This window comes from Anolis sagrei, chromosome X (assembly GCF_037176765.1).
Source record: "Anolis sagrei isolate rAnoSag1 chromosome X, rAnoSag1.mat, whole genome shotgun sequence".
NCBI lineage: Eukaryota > Metazoa > Chordata > Lepidosauria > Squamata > Dactyloidae > Anolis > Anolis sagrei.
Genome location: NC_090034.1, coordinates 56,859,592 through 56,883,425, shown reverse-complemented (window position 1 = coordinate 56,883,425; position 23,834 = coordinate 56,859,592). Strand labels below are relative to the sequence as shown.

The window sequence follows — 23,834 nt, the reverse complement described above, 5'->3', positions numbered from 1 at the left end:
GTGAATGAAAATACATCCTGCATATCAGATATTTACATTACGATTCACGAAAGTAGCAAAATTACAGTTATGGAGTAGGAACAAATATAATGTTATGGTTGGGGGTCACCAAAACAGGAGAAACTGTATTAAGAGGCTGTGGCATTAGGAAGGTTGAGAAACACTGGCTTAGACTATCCCTCTCTCCTCTTGGCCTTGCTCCACTTACTATGTTGGATGACTTTTAGTCCAGATGGAAAAAGGCAGTAGCACTCAAAATTTCATCCCTGGGCTTCTCTCCAGGACTGCTAACCAGTATGGGCTACGATCAACCCAAATATCTGAGTAAACAATGCATAACAGACATTGAGCGCCAATCAGACTTAGCCAGCGCCCCATCCTTTATCATCAATGGAGTCATGAAATATCTAACCATGCTGGAGGTTTCTAGCCATCAGAGAGCCTTCACTTTGGAACGTTGCCATGCCTTCCCATCTGCCGTATTGGAAGACCCCATATGCTTCCCTACCCTGTGCCACATGAGCAGCCCTGTTCCCTCCCTAGGAGCTGTTCAACAGTGGAACTCTCTGCCTCGGAGTGTGGCGGAAGCTTCTTCCTTGGAGGCTTTGAAACAGAAACTGAATGGCTATTTGTCAGGGGTACTTTCGTTGTGCTTTTCCTGCATGATAAGGGGTTGGGCTAGATGGGACGTGTGGTCTCTTCCAACTCTATGATTCTAAGGCAGGCCAGGAAATCAGAAGACGTTTCCTTCTTGGGAGGAGAGCAATTACCAATCTTGATAAAATAGTGAAGAGACATCACACTAGCAACGAAGATCCGCATAGTTAAAGCAATGGTATTCCCCGTAGCAACATATGGATGTGAGAGCTGGACCATAGGGAAGACTGAGCGAAGGAAGATTGATGCTTTTCATAGAATCATAGAGTTGGAAGAGACCTCATGGGCCATCCAGTCCAACCCCCTGCCAAGAAGCAGGAATATTGCATTCAAAGCACCCCTGACAGATGGCCATCCAGCCTCTGTTTAAAAGCTTCCAAAGAAGGAGCCTGCACCACACTCCGGGGCAGAGAGTTCCACTGCTGAACGGCTCTCACAGTCAGGAAGTTCTTCCTAATGTTCAGATGGATTCTCCTTTCTTGTAGTTTGAACTGTGGTGTTGGAGGAAAATTCTGTCAGTGCCTTGGGCCATGAGAAGATCCACCCAGGCCATACTTCAGGGAATAAAGCCCGACTGCTCATTGGAGGGAAGGATATTAGAGAGGCAAAGATGAAGTACTTTGGCCACAACATGAGAAGACAGGAAAGCTTAGAGAAGACAATGATGCTTGGGAAAATGGAAGGAAAAAAAGACAGTCCAACCAAGGGCAAGATGGATGGATGATATCCTTGAAGTGACTGGCTGGGGGTGGTGACGGCCGACAGGAAGCTCTGGCATGGGCTGGTCCATGAGGTCATGAAGACTCAGAAGCGACTGAACGAATAAACAACAACAACAAGGCATACATGTGCAAACTTGGGCCCCCAGGTGTTTTGGACTTCAACTCCCACAATTCCTAACAGCCTACTGGCTGATTGATAACTGGCAAATAGAGGGAGAAAACATGGAGGCAGTGAGAGACTTTGTATTTCTAGCTGTGAGGATGACTGCAGACGCAGACTGCAGCCAGGAAATCAGAAGAGGTTTCCTTCTTGGTAGGAGAGCAATAATCAATCTTGATCAAATAATGAAGAGTAGAGACATCACACTGGCAAGGAAGTTATGCATAGTTAAAGCAATGGTATTCCTCATAGTAACCTATGGATGCGAGAGCTGGACCATAAGGAAGGCTGAGCGAAGGAAGAGAGACGCTTTTGAACTTTGGTGCTGGAGGATCATTCTGAGAGTACCTTGGACTGCAAGAAGATCCAACCAGTCCATCCTCCACAGGACATAATGCTCGGCTGCTCACTGGAGGGAAGGATATTAGAGGTAAAGACGAAGTATTTTGGCCACATAATGAGAAGACAGGAAAGCTTGGAGAAGACAATGACCACCAGCATTAAAGCGATGGTCCTCCGCCATCAACTCCGCTGGACCGGCCACGTTGTCCGGATGCCCGACCACCATCTCCCAAAGCAGTTGCTCAACTCCGAACTCAAAAAGCAGTTGCTCTACTCCGCCTGAGCTCTGTGAGTGCAGCATTTTTCTGAATGAAGCAGAGAGTGTTTGAGGACCGGGACATCTGTAGGGATACCAAGACGCTTGTTTATAAAGCTATTGTCCTCCCAACCCTGCTCTATGCCTGTGAGATATGGACTATCTACAGACATCACATGCAACTCCTGGAATGATTCCATCAGCGTATTGTTGAAGGCTTTCATGGCCAGAATCACTGGGTTACTGTAGGTTTTTTCGGGCTATATGGCCATGGTCTAGAGGCATTCTCTCCTGACGTTTCGCCTGCATCTATGGCAAGCATCCTCAGAGGTAGGTAGCATTTATGGCAAGCATCCCCACCTCACTATCTCTGAGGATGCTTGCCATAGATGCAGGCGAAACATCAGGAAAGAATGCCTCTAGACCATGGCCATATAGCCCGAAAAAACCTACAACAACCAACAGATTCCATCAACGTTGCCTCCGAAAAACCCTGAAAATCTCTTGGGAAGACAAGCGGACAAATGTCAGCGTGCAAAGACCACCAGCACTGAAGTGATGGTCCTCCTCCATCAACTCCACTGGACCAGCCACATTGTCCGAATCAACGTCTCCCAAAGCAGTTGCTCTACTCCGAACTCAAGAACGGAAAATGGAATGTTGGTGGGCAGGAAAAGAGATTTAAAGATGGGCTCAAAGACAACCTTAAAAACTCTGGCAGAGACACTGAGAACTGGGAAGCCCTGGCCCTTGAGCGCTCCAGTTGGAGGTCAGCTGTGACCAGCAGTGCTGCAGAATTTGAAGAGGCATGAATGGAGAGCGCAAGAGAGAGATGTGCCAAGAGGAATGCGCATCAAGCCAACCCCAACTGGGGCCGCCTTCCACCTGGAAACCAATGCCCTCACTGCGGGAGAAGATGCAGATCAAGAATAGGGCTCCACAGTCACCTACGTACCCACTGCCAGTACACCGATCTTGGAAGACAATCCTACTCGGATCGCCTAAGTGGGGAAAATGGAAGGAAAAAGGAAGAGGGTCCGACCAAGGGCAAGATGGATGGATGGTGTCCTTGAAGTGATTGGGTTGACCTTGAAGGAGATGGGGGTGACCACGGCCGACTGGGAGCTCTGGCCTGCGCTGGTCCATAAGTTCACCAAGAATCATAGAATCATAGAATCAAAGGGTTGGAAGAGACCTCATGGGCCATCCAGTCCACCCCCCTGCCAAGAAGCAGGAATATTTCATTCAAAGCACCCCTGACAGATGTCCATCCAGCCTCTGTTTAAAAGCTTCCAAAGAAGAACGAAATGCAAAGATACAGAATGGGGGACGCCTGGCTCGAGAGCAGTACGTGTGAAAAAGATCTTGGAGTCCTCGTGGACAACAAGTTAAACATGAGCCAACAATGTAATGTGGCGGCAAAAAAAGCAAATGGGATTTTGGCCTGCATCCATAGGAGTCTAGTGTCTAGATCTAGGGAAGTCATGCTACCCCTCTATTCTGCTCTGGTTAGACCACACCTGGAATATTGTGTCCAATTCTGGGCACCACAATTCAAGAGAGATATTGACAAGCTGGAATGTGTCCAGAGGAGGGCGACTAAAATGATCAAGGGTCTGGAGAACAAGCCCTATGAGGAGCGGCTTAAAGAGCTAGGCATGTTTAGCCTGAAGAAGAGAAGGCTGAGAGGAGATATGATAGCCATGTATAAATATGTGAGAGGAAGCCACAGGGAGGAGGGAGCAAGCTTGTTTTCTGCTTCCTTGGAGACTAGGACGCGGAACAATGGCTTCAAACTACAAGAAAGGAGATTCCATCTGAACATGAGGAAGAACTTCCTGACTGAGAGCCGTTCAGCAGTGGAACTCTCTGCCCCAGAGTGTGGTGGAGGCTCCTTCTTTGGAAGCTTTTAAACAGGGGCTGGATGGCCATCTGTCAGGGGTGATTTGAATGCAACATTCCTGTTTCTTGGCAGGGGGTCGGACTGGATGGCCCATGAGGTCTCTTCCAACTCTTTGATTCTATGATTCTATGATTCTATAGAATGAGTTGGAAGAGACATCATGGGTCATCCAGTCCAACTCCATTCTGCCAAGAAGCAGGAAAATTCAAAGCACGCCCAACAGATGGCCATCCAGCCTCTGTTTAAAAGCTTCCAAAGAAGGAGACTCCACCACACTCCAGGGCAGGGAGTTCCACTGCTGAACGGCTCTCACAGTCAGGAAGTTCTTCCTAATGTTCAGATGGAATCTCCTTTCTTGTAGTTTGAAGCCATTGTTCCTTGTCCTAATCTCCATGGAAGCAGTAGAGTTGGACAGGCTGTTAGGGATTGTGGGAGTTGAAGTCCAAAACACCTGGAGGGCCCAAGTTTGCCCATGCCTGCTGGAAGGGATGCTTTGGAGGCCCCTCCTTCCTGAAACCAGCAGTTCATAACAACCCCAACACAAACACCCACCCAAGGCGGGAGGCAATAGGAGGAGAGGAAGAGCCCCATTCCTGGGGGTGTCGGGGTGCCCCCCTCTTGCCCCACACAGGGGCCCTCCCAAGCCGGAGGAATTCGGCTCTTTGTGCCCTTATAAGGCCATTTCCACGGGCGCCCAATCAGAGGAGAAGGAGGAGGAGGCGCTGCCAGAAGAAGTAGGAGAAGAAGGAAGAGGAGGAGGAGAGTCCCCAAACTTTTGGGCGAGGCGCTTCCTTGGGGCTCCCTCTCTGGACGGCCCCGTCCCCCATCCAGGATGAGCAGCAACCAGTTCAACAAGGGACCCAGTTATGGCTTGTCGGCCGAAGTTAAGAACCGGGTGAGAAGGGGGCTTTGAGGGGGCAGAAGGGTCTCCAAAGGGGAGCTCTCCAAAGCCGCGCGTAAAAGGCGCAGAGCGCATTTGGGGAGAGAGAGAGAGAGAGGGAGGAAGAGAAAGAGAGAGGCCTGATGCGTGCCTGCTTTGGAGAGGCTGCCCTGGGTGTGGATGTAGGTCTCCAGGGCTGTATTTTGAGGGAGTGGGAGGGGAACCCCTATTTCCCAGGCCAGAAGTTACTCAGAAGTACCACCTGCCCAGAAAGAAAGTTTGGGGACAAGTATGGAGGAGTTTCCTAACAAGAGAAGGCTGCAGATGATGTATTGTTGTTGTTTCTTCCTTTTGGCAATGCATGTTTGCTACTTTGTTGCTTCTGTCTGTAAACCGCCCTTTGGGGAGATAAATAGGACAGGTTATACATAAAATATTTTATTATTATTATTATTATTATTATTATTAGAAACACAAGATTAGTACACAGCAAACAAAATCACTCTGCTGGCTGTTGTATTGGATCACACATCGGGATATAGGATCACACGTCGGGATATAGGATCACACGTCGGGATATAGGAGCACACGTCGGGATATAGGAGCACACATCGGGATATAGGAGCACACGTCGGGATATAGGATCACACGTCAGGATATAGGATCACACGTCGGGATATAGGAGCACACGTCGGGATATAGGAGCACACGTCGGGATATAGGAGCACACATCGGGATATAGGAGCACACGTCGGGATATAGGATCACACGTCAGGATATAGGATCACACGTCGGGATATAGGATCACACGTTGGGATATAGGATCACACGTCGGGATATAGGATCACACGTCGGGATATAGGAGCCCCCGGTGGCACAGTGGGTTAAACCCCTGTGCCGGCAGGACTGAAGACCGACAGGTCGCAGGTACAAATCTGGGGAGAGCGCGGATGAGCTCCCCTATCAGCTCCAGCTCCTCGTGCAGGGACATGAGAGAAGCCTCCCACAAGGATGTTAAAACATCACAACATCCGGGCGTCCCCTGGGCAACGTCCATCCAGATGGCCAATTCTCTGGCACCAGAAGCGACTTGCAGTTTCTCAAGTCGCTCTTGACAACGACCAAAAAAACAAAAAGAAAACAACACATTGGGATGCTTCGCAAGTGTTTAGGACTGTGTGATGTATTGGCGACTAATGTGTGCAGATCTCGGTAGGGTGGCCTTTTGCAGCTGACAGGTAGTGATTTTGTCAGCGCCGATTGTTTTTAAGTGCAGGCCAAGGTCTTTAGGCACCTCACCCAGTGTGCCAATCACCACTGGGACCACCTTTATTTATTTATTTATTTATTTATTTATTTATTATTTAAACTTATATGCCACCACTCCCCTGGGGCTCGAAGCGGCTTACAAGAATAGCTAAAATCTAACAAAGTTTAAAAGCAATTTAAAACAATTTAAAAACAACAGTATCAAACATTAAAAGCCTGTCAGAACAGGTATGTCTTACATGCCCTGCGGAAAGCTGGTAAGTCCCACAGGGCATGAACTTCAGGTGGCAGAGCATTCCAGACTGATGGCGCCACTGCTGTGAAGGCTCTGTGTCTGGTTGCCATTAGATGCAAGGTCTTGACACTGGGGACTTCCAATAGATCTTGGTCCTCAGAACGGAGGGATCTCTGGGGTTGGTAGGGGGTGAGACGATCCCTCAGATACCTTGACTGGCTTGTGCCAGAAACTTTGCAGTTCCGTCTTTAAATCCTCGTATTGTGTCGGCTTTTCCAGTTTCTCTTCAATCCTGTCATCGTCTGGGATTGCAACATTGATGATCCATACTTGGTTTTTTTAACATGATTGTGAGGTCAGGAGTCTTGTGCTCCAAAACTCTGTCAGTCTGAATTCAGAAGTCCCAGAGTAGTTTGACGTGTTCATTTTCTGTAACTGTTTCAGACTTGTGATCGCACCAGTTCTTTGTCACAGGCAGATGATATTTGTGGCACAAGTTCCATTGAATCATCTGAGCAACGGTGTTATGCCTCTATTTGTAGTCTGTGCAATCTTCATGTAGCAGCTGAGGATATGATGCATCGTTTCGTCTGCTTCCTTGCAGAGTCTACACTTGGGATCTGTTGTCAGCTTTTCAATTCTGGCTTCTTCTTCTTCATATTATTATTATTATTACTAGCCGTCCCCTGCCACACGTTGCTGTGGCCCACATGGGGGTTTCTGTGTGGGGGGTTTGGCCCAATTCTATCGTTGGTGGGGTTCAGAATGCTCTGTGATTGTAGGTGAACTATAAATCCTAGCAACTACAACTTCCAAATGACAAAATCAATTTTTTGAGTGAAGGACATACATTGGGTTGTTAGGTGTCTTGTATCCAAATTTGGTGTCAATTCGTCCAGTGGTTTCTGAGTTCTGTTAATCCCACAAACGAACATTACATTTTTATTTATATAGACTAGCTGTCCCTTGCCATGCGTTGCTGTGGCCCAGTCTGGCGATCTGGAAAATAAAGGAATGGTTTCTAATATATATAATTCCTTTATGCTTGTGGGTAAACAGTATTCCTTGTTGTTTCTATGTCGGTGTTGATGTGGAGATTGTCTGGTTTGCCTAGTATGGAACATGCAATATATCATTGTCCTTCTTTAGGGGTCCCTTTAAAATCTATGATACTATATCTGTGTGTGTGTGTGTGTGTGTGCGTGAATCATATCTATCTATCTATATCTATGGCTGGATGGTTCTTGTCAGGAGGGCTTTGATTACGTTTTCTTGCCCTGGTGAAGGGAGTTGGCCTGGATGGCCTTAAGTATGGTGGTTCTGTGTGGGAGGTTTGCCCCAATTCTGTCGTTGGTGGGGTTCAGAATGCTCTTTGATTGTAGGTGAACTATAAATCCCAGAAACTACAACTCCCAAATGTCAGGTTCTATTTTCCCCAAACTCCATCTGTGTTCATATTTGGGCATATGGAATTTTCGTGCCAAGTTTGGTCCAGATCCATCATTGTTTGAGTCCATAGTGCTCTCTGGATGTAGGTGAACTACAACTCCAGGACTCAAGGTCAATGCCCACCAAACCCTTGTAGTATTTTCTGTTGGTCAGGGGAGTTCTGTGTCCCAAGATTGGTTTAATTTCATCATTGGTGGAGTTCAGAATGATTTTTGATTGTAGGTGTACTGTAAATCCCAGCAACTGCAACTTCCAAATGACAAAATCAAAAAAAATTGAGTGAAGGACATACATTGGGGTTGTTAGGTGTATCTTGTCCAAATTTTGTGTCAATTCCCCCAGTGGTTTCTGAGTTCTGTTAATCCCACAAACGAACATTACATTTCATAGAATCATAGAATCATAGAATCAAAGAGTTGGAAGAGACCTCATGGGCCATCCAGTCCAACCCCCTGCCTCTATTTATATAGAGTATAACTTTCTCTTGTCAAAGGCTTTCATGGCCAGAATCATTCTGCTTTGATACAGAACATGTGCCATCCAGTAGTTACCATATGCTTGCCCACAGAACACCATATTTAATAATCTAGAGCTGATGTGCTCGTAGTACTCTTTTGTGGGTAGTCAATCTCTCGGACATCCTCAGCACTATCAGAGGATTTCGCGAGAGCAGTCACTCTCATTGCCACGTGGTTTCAAGGCAACGTGTACTAATTATGAGGTCATGGACCATACTTTCATTGGGTTGTTGTTGTAGGTTTTTTCGGGCTGTATGGCCATTCACACTTAGCTCCAGCAGAGAAGAGTCCTTTGTCTCATGCTGGTCATTCCACAGATATTTAAACCCTTTTTCCTAATTCCAACAGACCTCACTACCTCTGAGGATGCTTGCCATAGATGCAGGCAAAACATCAGGAGAGAATGCCTCTAGACCATGGCCATACAGCCCGAAAAAACCTACAACAACCCAGTGATTCCGGCCATGAAAGCCTTTGACCATACTTTCATTCTTAGAATCATGGAATTCTAGAGTTGGAAGAGACCTCATGGACCATCTAGTCCTGCCAAGAAGCAGGAAAATTGCATTCAGAGAACCACTGACAGATAGCCATCCAGCCTCTGCTGAAAAGCCTCCAAAAATGAGCCTCCACCACACTCAGGGGCAGAGAGAGAGAGTTCCACTGCTCAACAGCTCTATCTCAGGAAGTTCTTTCTAATGTTCAGGTAGAATCTCCTTTAGGTTCTTGTAGGTTTTTTCGGGCTATAGGGCCATGTTCTAGAGGCATTTCTCCTGACGTTTCGCCTGCCTCTATGGCAAGCATCCTCAGAGGTAGTGAGGTCTGTTGGAAATAGGAAAATGGGTTTATATATCTGTGGAATGACTGGGGTGGGGCAAAGAGCTCTCTGCTGAAGCTAGGTGTGAATGTTTCAGCTGACCACCTTCATTAGCATTTGAAGGCCTGGCTGAGCCTGGGAAAATGTTCTGTTGAGAGGTGTTAATATGTGCCTGGTTGTTTCCTCTCTGCTGTTTTGCTGTAGAATCTCCTTTCTTTCCTTTAGTTTGAAACCATTGTTCCATTGTGTCCTAGCCTCCAGGGCAGCAGAAAACAAGCCTGCTCCCTCCTCTCTATGACTTCCCATCACATCTCACCATGACTCCTCTCAGCCTTCTCTTCTGCAGGCTTAACATGCCCAGCTCTTGAAGCTGCTCCTCAGACGGCTTGTTCTCCTGACCCTGGATCCTTTGAGTCACCTTTTTGTGGACACATTCCAGCTTAAACATCTCCCTTCAATTATGGTGCCCAGAATTGCACAAAGTGGGATTCCAGGTGTGGTCTGACCAAGGCAGAATAGAGGGGTAGCATGACTTCCCTAGATCTAGACACTAGACTCCTATTGATGCAGGCCAAAATCCCATTGGCTTTTTAAGCTGCCCCATGTCATTGCCGGCTTATGTTTAACTTGTTGTCCATGACAACAAGTGCTCTTGCGGACCACTGGTGGTCCACAAGCCACAGGTTGGGATCCACTGCTTTAAGTGGATGAAGCTGACAATGACTATTTATTGTAATTTATTGAAAAGCTATATTTTTATATCTTATACTAGCTTTTCTCAACCTGGGGGTCAGTAACTTGGGGGGGGGGGGTCTTGAGGGGGTATAAGAAGGGTCACCAAAGACCACTGGAAAACATATTTTTCTGCTGGTCTTAGGAACCCCTTTGGCAGAGAAGGCTGAAGATCCCTCCGCTTGTCCTTCCCTACCTTTTTGGAAACAGAGGAAAACCCTCCTACCAAAAGCCCTCCTCCTGCTGTGATTGTCCAACCTCTCAGCTAAGGGGAGGGGAGAGCAGGCTTGCTCAGCACATGGCAGCGTGGTGCGCATGTGCGGGTAAGGGAGAGCATGCAAGGCTGGAGGGAGGGTTGTGCCATCAAGTCCCTTTGAGACATAAAGGTTCTCTGTGAGTTTAGTCCAATTGTCTCATTGGTGGGGTTCAGAATGCTCTTTGATTGTAGGTGAACTATAAATCCCAGCAACAAAAATTCCCAAATGTCAAGGTCTATTTTGGGTTGTTGTAGGTTTTTTCGGGCTATATGGCCATGTTCTAGAGGCATTCTCTTCAGACGTTTCGCCTGCATCTATGGCAAGCATCCTCAGAGGTAGTGAGGTCTATTGGAACTAGGAAAGTGGGTTTATATCTCTGAGGATTCTTGCCATAGATGCAGGCGAAACGTCAGGAGAGAATGCCTCTAGAACATGGCCATATAGCCCTAAAAAACCTACAACGACCCAAAATAGACCTGCATCTATGGCAAGTATCCTCAGAGGTAGTGAGGTCTATTGGAACTAGGAAAGTGGGTTTATATCTCTGAGGGTGCTTGCCATAGATGCAGGCAAAACGTCAGGAGAGAATGGCTCTAGAACATGGCCATATAGCCCGAAAAAACCTACAACAACCCAGTGATTCCGGCCATGAAAGCCTTCAACAATACATTAAGGTCTATTTTCTCCAAACTCTGCCATTGTTCACATTTGGACATATTGAGTATTCGTGCCAAGTTTGGTCCAGATCCATCATTGTTTGGGTCCACAGTGCTCTCTGGATGTAGGTTAACTATAAGTCCAAAACTCAAGCTCAATGCCCACCAAACCCTTCCAGTATTTTCTGTTGGTCATGGGAGTTCTGTTTGCCAAGTTTGGTTCAATTCTATCATTGGTGGAGTTCTGAATGTTCTTTGATTATAGGTGAACTATCAAACAACATTTGTCCCATTGCGTAGGAAAGGCCAAAAGCCTTGTGTGACTACATCTCCCAGGACTGCATCACCCTAATCTGTTGTCCGGTGGCCTTGTTTTCCCCGCCTTGCCAAACTACAGCTCCCAGGACCATGTGGATGCAACAGGATTGGGTTGTTGTGAGTTTTTCAGGCTATATGGCCATATTCCAGTAGTATTTTCTCCTGAAGTTTGACCTACATCAGTGACAAGCATCCTCAGAGGTTTGTTCAGAGGTTTGTTGGAAATGATGCAAGTGGAGCACATATATATGTCTGCGGAATAATTTCCAGGCTGGGAGAAATAACCCTTTTTTGTTTGAAGTGTGAATGTTGCAGTTAGCAAGTTTGATTAGCACTGAATAGCTAGTCAGTGAGGGTATTTGCATAGAGGTTGCCTGGACTTCGTTGCTTGGAGGCATCTGCTGTTTTGGATGTGTTATTGCTATTTGGAATTCCCCTGTTTCTTTACTGTCTTGATTCTTGTGTTTTTTAAAAACTGGTCACTTACTTACTTAGGCGATCCCTCATTGGCCAAGTAGGATAGTCTTCCAAGATCAGAATTCTTGTGAGTCTGTAGGTGGCTGTGGAACCCTATTCTTGATCTGCATCTTCTTCAGCAGTGAGGGCATTGGTTTCCAGGTGGAAGGCGGTCCCGGTCGGGGTTGGCTTGATGCGCCTTCCTCTTGGCACGTTTCTCTCTTTCACCCTCCATTCGTGCCTCTTCAAATTCTGCAGCACTGCTGGTCACAGCTGACCTCCAGCTGGAGCGCTCAAGGGCCAGGGCTTCCCAGTTCTCAGTGTCTATGCCAGAGTTTTAAAGGTTGGCTTAAAGTCACTAGACAGTGTTCATTCATGGTTTCCTCCATTCTGTTGAAATTGTCCACTCCAGACAGCAAACAATCAAGTGCCAGTGAACACCTCCTAAACAAAGGATTCCCCCAGGCAGGAAGCAGCCGGGCACTGCAGCTGCAAGGCTACTCAATGCTAATCAAGCTAGCCAACTGCAACATTTACACTTGCTTCAAACAGGCAAGGGTTCTTTCTCCCACCCTAGACATTATTCTACATATATATATACACCCCACTTCCCTCATTTCCACAGACCTCTGAACAAAACTTTGCCACAGATTCAAGTGAAACGCCAGGACAGAATGCTACTGGAACATGGCCATACAGCACAAAAAAAACTCACAGCAACCCAGTGATTATGGCCATGAAAGCCTTTGACAACACAATATCTATGAGGTTGGAGGGCTTTGATGACATCTTCCTACATGGCGGAAGGGGGTTGGGCACTTAGGGGTCCCTTCTGATTCTAGGATTCCAAAACTCAACAATGTTGACCAGGCAAGGGAACAGAGTGCAGGAGTCTGTGGGCAGGTCACACTCTCTCAACCTCATAAAGGCCTTTGGAATAACCTTGCTTTTCTCTCCGCAGCTCGCCCAAAAATATGACCCCCAGAAAGAAGCTGAGTTGCGGATTTGGATAGAGAACATCACCGGCCGGGAGATCGGACCTGACTTCCAGAAAGGGCTGAAAGACGGAGTCCTTCTTTGCGAGTGAGTAGGGTCCAAGCCGGGGGCGGTGAAGTGGGCAATTCAGGCACGTACTAATTTTCTCACAGAGGTCAAAAATTAATTATTTAAACGACTTGTCCATTTCCCCCATGGTTTCTCTCCATCCTAGGCTAATGAACAAACTTCATCCTGGATCAATACGGAAGATCAATCGCTCTGCCCTGAATTGGCACCAGGTAACAACTCCCTTCCTCAGGCCTTTTGGGTTTGAAAGGAGTTAGAAGGGAACCTCAGAGGTTATCCAGACCATCCTTCATGGTCTGGCATGGTTTGGCATGAAAGAGAGTGAGTTTTGGGAGCTGCCCAAAACAATAAAGGTGTACAAAGTGACTGAAATCTGATGACTAATTTGTTTCGGAGATTTGGATTGGCCCCGTTTTGTTTTGTAAAGATTCAGAGGGGTTTCATATCATAATCCGAAGCTTTGTAATTGTTTCATTCGGATTCGTTCCATTAGCGGTCATGGGGAAAATCTTGAGGCTCATTTTACCCATCGATTTTATGGCTATCAGGATTAAACTTGGCACACTTGTAGGCAACATTGATGACTTTAAGTCTGCCAAGTTTCAGAATGTTTTGGTAATCCAATGAATATTTAGGAATTTTTAAAGTTTTTACAATCAAAGGAAACCAGCTTTGCAGAAAGCTATGTGATTGGCTTACAAGGAAAAAATAAAATAGCATGCAGTTGCCGTTGTCAATGACATCAGCCCACTCTAGTGGGCTCGAGCCTCGTTCATCCCTCATTTTTATGATGATCAGGATGTAGATTGGATTACTGTAATGCATTCTACGTGGGGCTATCCTTGAAAATGGCCCGGAAATTTCAACTGGTCCAACGGGCGGCAGCCAGGTTGTTAACTGGTGCTCCTTACATGGAGAGGTCAACCCTCCTGTTCAAGGAGCTCCATTGGCTGCCATTCATTTTCCGGTCCCAATTCAAGGTGCAGGTGCTTACCTACAAAGCCCTAAACGGCTTGGGACCCACCTATCTGCATGACCGCATCTCTGTGTACGAACCCTTCGTTCATCCGGAGAGGCCCTACTCACAATCCCACCTCCATCGCAAGCACGATTGGTGGGGACGAGGGATAGGGCCTTCTTGGTGGTGGCCCCTCGACTCTGGAACTCGCTCCCCAAGGACATTAGACATTCCCCAACTCTGGCAGTCTTTAAGAGGAGCCTGAAAACGTGGTTGTTCCAGTGTGCCTTCCCAGAATAAGGAACCCTAAGCAACATGTCCCTAATCGCACTTTACTAATGATCTAGGATTGTCTGCTTGCTCCATCTCTCCCCAAACAACTATCCTAGTTATGTCACCTTGTCATGCCCAGTATTTTAAAATTTTAATTATTACATTTATTATTATTATTATTATTTTGGTTGCTTCTACCCTGCCCTTCTCACCCCGGGGGGGGGGGGGGGACGGGGGACTCAGGGCGGCTTACACAAGCAAGGCACAATTCGATGCCCACATTACATACAGCAAAAAAACAAAGCATCAGTTAACAACAGCAATTTTAGTATTAACAGCAATTAACAGAACAGTAATTGTAATCGGCAGAAAACAACCCTAAAACCAATAAAAGCAGGTAAAAACAGTAAGAGCAATACAAACCTCATTGCTGGTCAGCGTTTCACAGTCTCATAGTTTTAAATTCCAATTTCCATACCTTGTCGATCCTATCCATCTGGTTTCCATATTTAATTGTCAGGATGCCCAAAGGCCTGGTCCCATAGCCACGTCTTTACCTTCCTCCTAAAGGCAAGGAGGGATGCTGATGCCCTGATTTCCCCCTGGAGTGAGTTCCACAGGTGGGGGGCCACCACCGAGAAGGCCCTGCTCCTCGTCCCCACCAGCCTCACTTGTGATAGCGGTGGGGTCGAGAGCAGGGCCTCCCCGGATGATCTCAAATTCTGGGATGGGACGTAGAGGGAGATACGTTCGGACAGATACGCTGGACCAGAACCGTAAAGTTTGGCCCTGCCATAGGTTTTTAATGCGTCGTGGTGTTATTATTACTGTTTATTGCTTTGTTTATGAGTTTATTTATTGTCTGTATTGCTGTGTTGTTTTTATTGATGTATTTGGGCTCGGCCTCTTGTAAGCTGCACCGAGTCCTCTGGGAGATGGTAGCGGGATATAAATAAAGGATTATTATTATTATTATTATTATTATTATTATATTATTATTAGGCAACATTGACAACTTTAAGCCTGTCAAGTTTCAGAACATTTCGGTCATCCTCTGATTTTTAGTAAATTGTTAAAGTTTTTACAAATCAAAGGAGGAGACCAGCTTTGCAGAAAGCCATGTGATTGGCTGACAAGGAAAAATAAAATAGCATGCAGTTGCCGCTGTCATTCACACATTGGTGTCTGTTTCATTTCGTAATGCTTCGAAGGAGGGGGTCCCATTCCGATTAGTAATTCAGAGATTTTTATTAACGGTTCCTACAAATCTCCAAATGACGAAAACGGACCTCCAAAGCTTTGCACGGAAGCCAAGGGGAAGCTTCTCATTCTGTAATTCGCTCCCTTCTAAAACCAGCTGGAAAACCTCTCCAACTTCATCAAGGCTACAATCAGCTACGGACTGAAGCCGGTTGACTTGTTTGAGGCCAACGATTTATATGAAAATGGGAACATGACCCAGGTCCAAGTGTCGCTCTTGGCCCTGGCGGGAATGGTAAGACGAGCAGAGTTTTCCATGCACTTCTTAATTTGTTTTTAATTTTTTGTTTTGCTTTTTTAAAATTTGAAACAGTAGACAGGCAGTGCCCAAGTTACGGACAAGATAGGTCCTGTAGGTTTGGTCTTCAGTTGGATTTTCGCATAAGTTGGAAGAGGTACATTTCAAAAGTGTTAACTCCAGCCATATACATAAACATATAAACTTTGGAGATGTTTGTTGTGCTGTTCATTATCATCCTTATCGCTATGTCCACCTAGAAGCCTGAGCCACACAAAATTATTTATTGATTTATTTACAGTACTTATATTCCACCCTTCTCACCCTGAAGGGGACTCAGGGTGGACTACAGAACACATGTATGGCAAGCATTTAATGCTGATTATACAATGACAAGACAGACAACAGATAGGCTTTTTCTCATCATTCGACATCTTTTGGAGGCTGTGCTCGGTTCCAGCCATAGGGGGTTGGTGTCGTGCCATCTCCTTGCTGAAGAGCTTTCTTTGTAAACCTTCCTCTGAAACATGATGCCTAAAATACCTCCCCGCTTAATTTATTTGTCGTGTCAGAACAACCAGTCTAACAGAACAAAGCAAACAAACAGAAAAATACACAACTTGTGAGTTTGGTAGCTGGTTAAATGTCCTTTGACCAGTATCTGGCCACTTGGAGTGCTTCTGGTGTTGCTGCAAGAAGGTCCTCCATTGTGCATGTGGCAGGGCTCAGGTTGCATTGCAGCAGGTGGTCGGTGGTTTGTTCTTCTCCACACTCGCATGTCGAGGATTCTACTTTGTAGCCCCATTTCTGAAGGTTGGCTCTGCATCTCATGGTGCCAGAGCGCAGTCTGTTCAATGCCTTCCAAGTCGCCCAGTCTTCTGTGTGCCCAGGAGGGAGTCTCTCATTTGGTATCAGCCATTGGTTGAGGTGCTGGGTTTGAGCCTGCCACTTTTGGACTCTCGCTTGCTGAGGTGTTCCAGCGAGTGTCTCTGTAGATCTTAGAAAACTATGTCTAGATTTAAGTCGTTGGTGTGCTGGCTGATACCCAAACAGGGGATGAGCTGGAGATGTCTCTGCCTTGGTCCTTTCACTATTGGCTGCTACTTCCCGGCGGATGCCAGGTGGTGCAATACCGGCTAAGCAGTGTAATTTCTCCAGTGGTGTAGGGCGCAGACACCCCATGATAATGCGGCATGTCTCATTAAGAGCCACATCCACTGTTTTAGTATGGTGAGATGTGTTCCACACTGGGCATGCATACTCAGCAGCAGAGTAGCACAGCGCAAGGGCAGATGTCTTCACTGTATCTGGTTGTGATCCCCAGGTTGTGCCAGTCAGCTTTTGTATGATATTGTTTCTAGCACCCACTTTTTGCTTGATGTTCAGGCAGTGCTTCTTGTAGGTAAGAGCACGGTCCAGAGTGACTCCCAGGTATTTGGGTGTGCTGTAATGCTCCAGTGGGATTCCTTCCCAGGTGATCTTCAGAGCTCGGGATGCTTCTCTGTTCTTGAGATGAAAGGCACATATCTGTGTTTTAGATGGGTTAGGGATCAGCTGGTTTTCCCTGTAATAGGCAGTAAGAGCACCTAGAGCTTCGGAGAGCTTCTGTTCTACAGTCTCAAAGCTCCCTGCTTGAGCAGTAATGGCACGATCATCAGCATAGATGAAGCTCTCTGTCCCTTCTGGCAGTGGCTGGTCATTTGTGTAGATGTTGAACATGGATGGAGTGAGCACGCTCCCCTGAGGCAGGCCGCTTAATGCAGTTCCTATTCATCTACTCACATTGCTGATTTTGATCCGCTAGACGGGCAGGGGAGCTGGGTTGAAAATCAGGAACTCACCCTGACCCAGCTTTGATCTGTCAGTCTTTCAATTGGCAAGATTTACTGCAGCTGCAACAGGTGATTAACCTGCTGTGCCAAAGCTGGTCCATTATTATTATTTCCATTTAAAAGTCAGAAGTTCACATCAGCCACACACTATTATTATTATTATTATTATTATTATTATTATTATTAGAAACACAAGAAGATGAGTCCACAGCAGACACTCTGCTGGCTGTTGTATTGGATCACACATCGGACACTTCCCAAATGTCTAGGACTGTGTGATGCATCGGCGAATCATGCGTGCAAATCCCAGTAAGGTGGCCTTTTGCAGCTGGCAGATGCCGATTATGTTTAAGTGCAGGCCAAGGTCTTTAGGCACTGCACCCAATGTGCCGATCACCACTGGGACCACCTTGACTGGCTTGTGCCAGAGTCCTTGCAGTTCTTTCTTTAAATCCTCATATCATGTCAGCTTTTCCAGTTGTTTCTCTTCAATCATGCTGTCACCTGAGATTGCAACATCGACAATCCATACTTGGTTTTTTAACACAATCGTGAGGTCAGGAGTCTTGTGCCCCAAAACTCTGTCAGTCTGAATCCGGAAGTCCCAGAGTAGCTTGATGTGTTCATTCTCTGTAACTTTCTCAGGCTTGTGATCCCACCAGTTTTTTGTCGCAGGCAGATGGTATTTGTGGCACAAGTTGCAATGAATCATCTGAGTAACGGTGTTATGCCTCTGCTTGTAGTCGGTCTGTGCAATCTTCTTGCAGCAGCTGAGGATGTGATTTATTGTTTCATCTGCTCCCTTGCAGAGTCTACACTTGGGATCTGTCGTTGACTTATTATTCCTATTATTCTTATTCTTATTTCCATTTAAAAGAAGTCTGAGCCAAGTTTACATAAAGAACACAAAATTATTATTATTACTAGCTGTACCCGCCACGCGTTGCTGTGGTCAACCTCCCCTCCCCTCCCTCTTTCTCTCCTTCCTTCCCTCTTTCCTTCCTTTCCTCTTTTTCTTTCCCTATCTCTCATCTTTCTTCCATCTCTACCTGTTTCTTTCCTCCCTTTCTTTGCTCTTTGGTTCCTTCCTTCCTTCCCTGTCTTTTGTTCCTTCTCTCCTTCCTTCCCTCTCTTTTTCCTTTCACTTTTTTATTTCCTTCTCTCCTTCCTTGCTTCTCTGTCTTTCTTTTTTTCCTTCTTTCCCTCCCTGCTTCCCTCCTTCCTTCCTTCCCTTTTTTCCTCCTTCTCTCGTTACTTCCTGACTGTCCCTTCCATTTAATATTGTATTTATGTCTTAGAAAGAAGGAAAGGAAGAAGGAAGGAAGGAGGGACAGGAAGGAAGGAGGGAAAAGAAAGAAGGAGGGACAGGAAGGGAGGAAGGAGAAGGAAAGAAGGAGGAAGGAAGGAGGGAAAGAAAGGAGGGGGATGAAGAAAGGAGGAAGGAAATGAAGGGGGTGGAAATGAAGAAAGGGAAAGAAGGAGGAAAGGGAGGGAGGGAGGAAGGAAAAGAAGGAAAGGAAGAAGGAAGGAGGGACAGGAAGGAAGGGAAGGACAGGAAGGGAGGAAGGAGAAGGAAGGAAGTAGGGAAAGAAAGGAGGGGGTGAAGAAAGGAGGGAGAGAAGGAAATTAAGGGGAAGGAAATGAAGAAAGGGAAAAAGGAGGGGAGGGAGGGAGGAAGGAAAAGAAGGAAAGGAAGAAGGAAGGAGGGACAGGGAGGAAGGGAAGGAGGGAAAGAAGGAAAGGAAGGAGAAGGAAGAAAAGGAAAGAAAGGGAGGAAGGAAAGGGAGGAAAGAAGGAAAGGGAAGGGAAGGAGAGAAGGAAGGTCCTTCATTCAAGCACTGTGGACCATGCAGTTTAGAAGTCCTTTCTGCTTTTTGTTTTCGTTGTTTTTTTGAGTGGAGAACACACATTGGGTTGTTAGGGACATAGTGTCCAAATTTGATGTCAGTTGCCCCAGTGGTTTCTGAGTTCTGTGAATAGCACAAACGAACATTACATTTTTATTTATATAGATAATTAGTAGTAGTAGTAGTAGTAATATTTCCAATTAAAAGTCCAAGCAAAGTTCACATCAAGCACACAAAATTATTGTTGTTGTTGTTGTTGTTGTTATTACTATTATTATTATTTCCAATTAAAAGTCCAAGCCAAGTTCACATTAAGCACAGAAAATAATAATAATAATAATAATAATAATAATAATCACTTCCAATTAAAAGTCTGAGCCAAGTTCACTTCAAGCACACAAAATAACAACAACAACTGTTATTATTATTATTATTGTTATTATTATTCTAAACTAGTCAGATACCAAACAGCAAAAAATTCACTGAGAATTTCATAGCTTCTGTACATGGATGACCTTAAGTTCTATCGAAAACCAAAAGTGGAAATAGAATAACTACTGAACACAGTAAGAATCTTCAGCGTGGACATTGCAATGGATTTTGGACTCGACAACACTTTGTCGAGTCCAAATAAATCCTTTATTTGAATAATTTGTTCAGTGCTCTCTTTTTCCTTCTCGCTGGCATCTGTTCCCGTCCGCAGGCCAAGACGAAAGGGATGGAGAGCGGGGTGGACATCGGGGTCAAATACTCGGAGCGGCAAGAGCGGAGCTTTGACGATGCCAAGCTCAAGGCCGGCCACTGCGTCATCGGCCTCCAGGTAAGCCGTTGGACCTGGGAAACACCTGGTGGGGGGGACAGGTAAGGGCGGGCCAAAAGTGTGTCTCACTGAGTGTGCCCTCTCCCACTCCAGATGGGGACCAACAAGTGCGCCAGCCAGTCGGGTATGACAGCCTACGGCACGCGGCGCCACCTCTACGACCCCAAGAACCAGATCCTGGCCCCCATGGACCACTCCACTATCAGCCTCCAGATGGGCACCAACAAGTGCGCCAGCCAGGTGAGCCCCGCATTCCTTTTGGGTTAGAGAGACAGCGATGAGAGTTGTAGTCTGGTCGCGTCTGGACACTTTCAAACTAGGAACAAAAATTACAAAATTTGTTACATACTGCAGTATTAGTATTAGAACCATAGAATCCTAGAGTGGGAAGAGACCCCAACTTGTCTGACCCCATTCAGCCATGTGAAGGATACCATTCGATCCCTCCTGACAGGTGGCCATGCAGCCTATGATGCTGATGATTATTAGTAGTAGTAGCTGAACCACAGACTCCTAGAGTTGGAAGAGACCCCAAGGGACTATCCAGTCTGCCCCTATTCAGCCATATGGAAAGACACCATCTGATCCCTCCCGACAGATGGCCATCCAGCCTCTGATTATTATTATTATTATTATTATTATTATTATTATTATTATTAGCAGTAGTATTTGAACCATAGAATTCTAGAGTTGGAGGAGACCTCAACCAGTCTGACCCCATTCAGCCACGTGAAGGATATTATTCGATCCCTCCTTACAGGTGGCCATCCAGCCTATGATGCTGATAATTATTATTATTAATAGTTGAACACAGACTCCTAGAGTTGGAAAAGATCCCAAGGGACTAGTCTGCCCCTATTCAGCCATATGAAAAGACACCAACTTATCCCTCCCGACAGATGGCCATCCAGCCTCTGATGATGATGATGATGATTATTAGCAGTAGTATTTGAACCATAGAATCCTAGAGTTGGAAGAGACCCCTAAAAGCCAACCAGTCCAACCCCATTCAGTCACACAAAAAGACACCATCTGATCCCTCCCCACAGGTGGCCATAGATGGCGCCTAAGAATGGCATGGGCTTTCTCTCCTTCCCAGGTGGGCATGACAGCTCCTGGCACCCGGCGGCACATTTACGACGCCAAGCTGGGCACCGAGAAGTGCGACGACAGCTCCATGTCACTGCAGATGGGCTCCAACCTGGGCGCCAACCAGAGCGGGCAGGTCTTTGGCTTGGGACGCCAGATCTACGACCCCAAATACTGCCCTCAAAGTGGGCCCCCTGGCGAGGCCGCCAACGCCGCGCGGCACGAAGATGGCGGGTATTACTAGTATCCAGAAGACGAAGACGCGGAACAGTGAACTTGAACCCGGGGCTGGGGGTTCATCCTGTCACAAGCTGATCACCCCAAATTCACACACACAAAATGGGATACATTACGCCTGTTGGAGTGTGTTTGGAGCCAGAGAGAGGGAAGAAAAAAACTGTTTTTCAAAAAGCCCCCCAAAGGTCATCTAGTCTGACCTCAGTGGGACCCTCCATTAAAATATCCCTAATATAATCAGATTGCTCAATGTGACCCTCAATTAAAATATTCCTAATACAATGAAATACCCCTTGGGAATGGGAGGGGACACTAAAGGTCATCTAGTCTGACCTGAATAAGACCCTCCATTAAAATATCCCTAATAAAATCAAATAGCCCAACGCAACCCTCGATTAAAGTATTCATAATAGAGTTCACATGAAATATAACTCATTGAAATTGGAGGGGACACTAAAGGTAATCTAGTCTGACCTCAATGGGACCCTCCGTTAAAATATCCCTAATATAATCAGATTGCCCAACATGATCCTTGATCAAAGTATTACTAATAAACATAAAATAAAATAACCCATAGGTATGGGAGGGGACACTAAAGGCCATCTACTCTGACCTGAATGAGACCCTCTATTAAAATATCCCTAATATAATGAGATAGCCCAATGTACATTACTAATAGAGTTCCAATAAGATAACTCATTGAAATTGGAGGGAATCCCAAAGATCATCTAGTCTGACTTCAACAGGTCCCTCTATTAAAATATTCCTAATGTACCATAACATAATCCAATATCCCAAATGGGACTCTTCATTGAAGTTTTTCTAAAATAATTCAAATGCATTATTTTTGCCCCAAAGGAAATAAAACCATAGACATTGGAGGGGACCCTAAAGGTCATCTAGTCTGACCCCAGCATTGGAATATCCCTGATATTTTTCCAACTCTCCCTCTATTTAAATCGAATGATATTCCCTAATATCTCACGGAGGCTCCGGAACTTCTCGAGGGACCAAGAAATCCTTTTATATATAATGCGTGCCTTTTTATATAATACTAAAGCCGAGGAACATACTGATTTATTTTTTTCCAGCTCTCGAGGGACCAATATTTTTTATCAAGAGGTGCCTGTTTTTTAGTACTTATATATATATATATACTGGAGGAAAGGGATTTTTTAATTATTATTATATGGAATGTTTAAATATAGGATTGCTTGTTCAAAGGATGGAGACAGAGGTCCCGGTGCCGGGTTATCACTTCAGGGATGTGTAGTGTTCCTGTCTGGTTGCTTGGTTCGAGAAAAGGTAAAATCCCGGGTTCAAATCCCCTATTTGGCCTTGGAAGCAAAGAAGCCAAAGGGGGTTGCTTTTCACTTCAAAACTGGATGCCAAACTGGCCTTTGCCGGGAGCCGGGAATCCCCACAATGTGAACCATGTCATGTGTGATTATAGGCAATAAACAGAGAAACAAAACAAAGTGTGGTTTCAGAAGCAAAATGGGATTCTGGGCTGTGTGGCCTTTTGGGTGAGCGTTGCGGGATTTCCCAACCCTAAGGAGTTTTTTGGGGGTGCGGATTTGTTTGTTATTTAACTTACTGTCTTATTATACTACGCTGATTTTATCACCCACCTTTCTCTCCTACTCCAATCGACAAACCATGGCTTGTTTAAAGCCCATCCAACAAACCATGGTTTGTTTAAAGATCTCTCAACAAAACATGGTTCCTTTAAAGCCAATCGAAGAAAGTATGTTTTTTTAAAATGCTCATCCAACAAGCCATGGCTCCTTTAAAGCCCATCCAACAAACCATGATTCATTTCAAGCCCATCCAACAAACCATGGTTCATTTAAAGCCCATCCAACAAACCATGGTTCATTTCAAGCCCATCCAGCAAACCAAGTTTTTTTAAAACGTCCACCCAACAAATCATGGTCCCTTTAAAGCCCATCCAACAAACTTTGGTTCCTTTGAAGCCCATCTAACAAACCATGGTTCCTTTAAAGCAGTCCAGCAAACTATGTTTTTAAAAGCCCATCCATCAAACCACGGTTTGTTTAAAGCCCACCCAACAAACCATGTTTTTTAAAACCTATCCAACAAGCCATGGTTCCTTTGAAGTCTGTCCAACAAACCATGGTTCATTTAAAGCCAATTCAACAAACCATTGTTCATTTAAAGCCCGTCTAAAAACCATGTTATTAAAGCCCATCCAACAAACTACATTATTAAAGCCCGTCCAACCATGGTTCCTTGAAATCCTATCCCAACAAACCATGGTTTTTAATAAGTTAATCCAACAAACCATGGTTCATTTAAAGCTAATCCAACAAACCATGGTTCCTTTAAAGCATGGCTCATTTAAAGCCTGTTCAACCAACCACGGTTCATTTAAAAGCCATCCAACAAACCACGGTTTGTTTAAAGCCCATCCAACAAAACATGTTTTGTTTAAAACCAGTCCAACAAAGCATGGTTCATTTAAAGCTCATCCAACAAACTATGGTTCATTTAAATCCCATCCAACCAACCATGGTTCCTTTAAAACAGTCCAACAAACTATATTTTTTTAAGCCCACCCAACATAC

At 45.5% G+C, this 23,834-nt stretch overlaps 1 protein-coding gene across 1 annotated transcript; it reads left to right on the top strand.

Moving 5' to 3' along the window:
* Window positions 1-4,765: 4,765 nt before the first annotated feature.
* Window positions 4,766-22,724, top strand: CNN2 (calponin 2). Its single transcript, XM_060784926.2, has 7 exons — window positions 4,766-4,935; window positions 12,589-12,710; window positions 12,838-12,904; window positions 15,281-15,418; window positions 19,804-19,920; window positions 20,014-20,160; window positions 21,020-22,724. Exons 1-7 carry the CDS (start codon window positions 4,873-4,875, stop codon window positions 21,251-21,253), a joined length of 888 nt encoding a protein of 295 aa, XP_060640909.2. The 5' UTR covers window positions 4,766-4,872; the 3' UTR covers window positions 21,254-22,724.
* The last annotated feature ends 1,110 nt before the right edge of the window (window positions 22,725-23,834 follow it).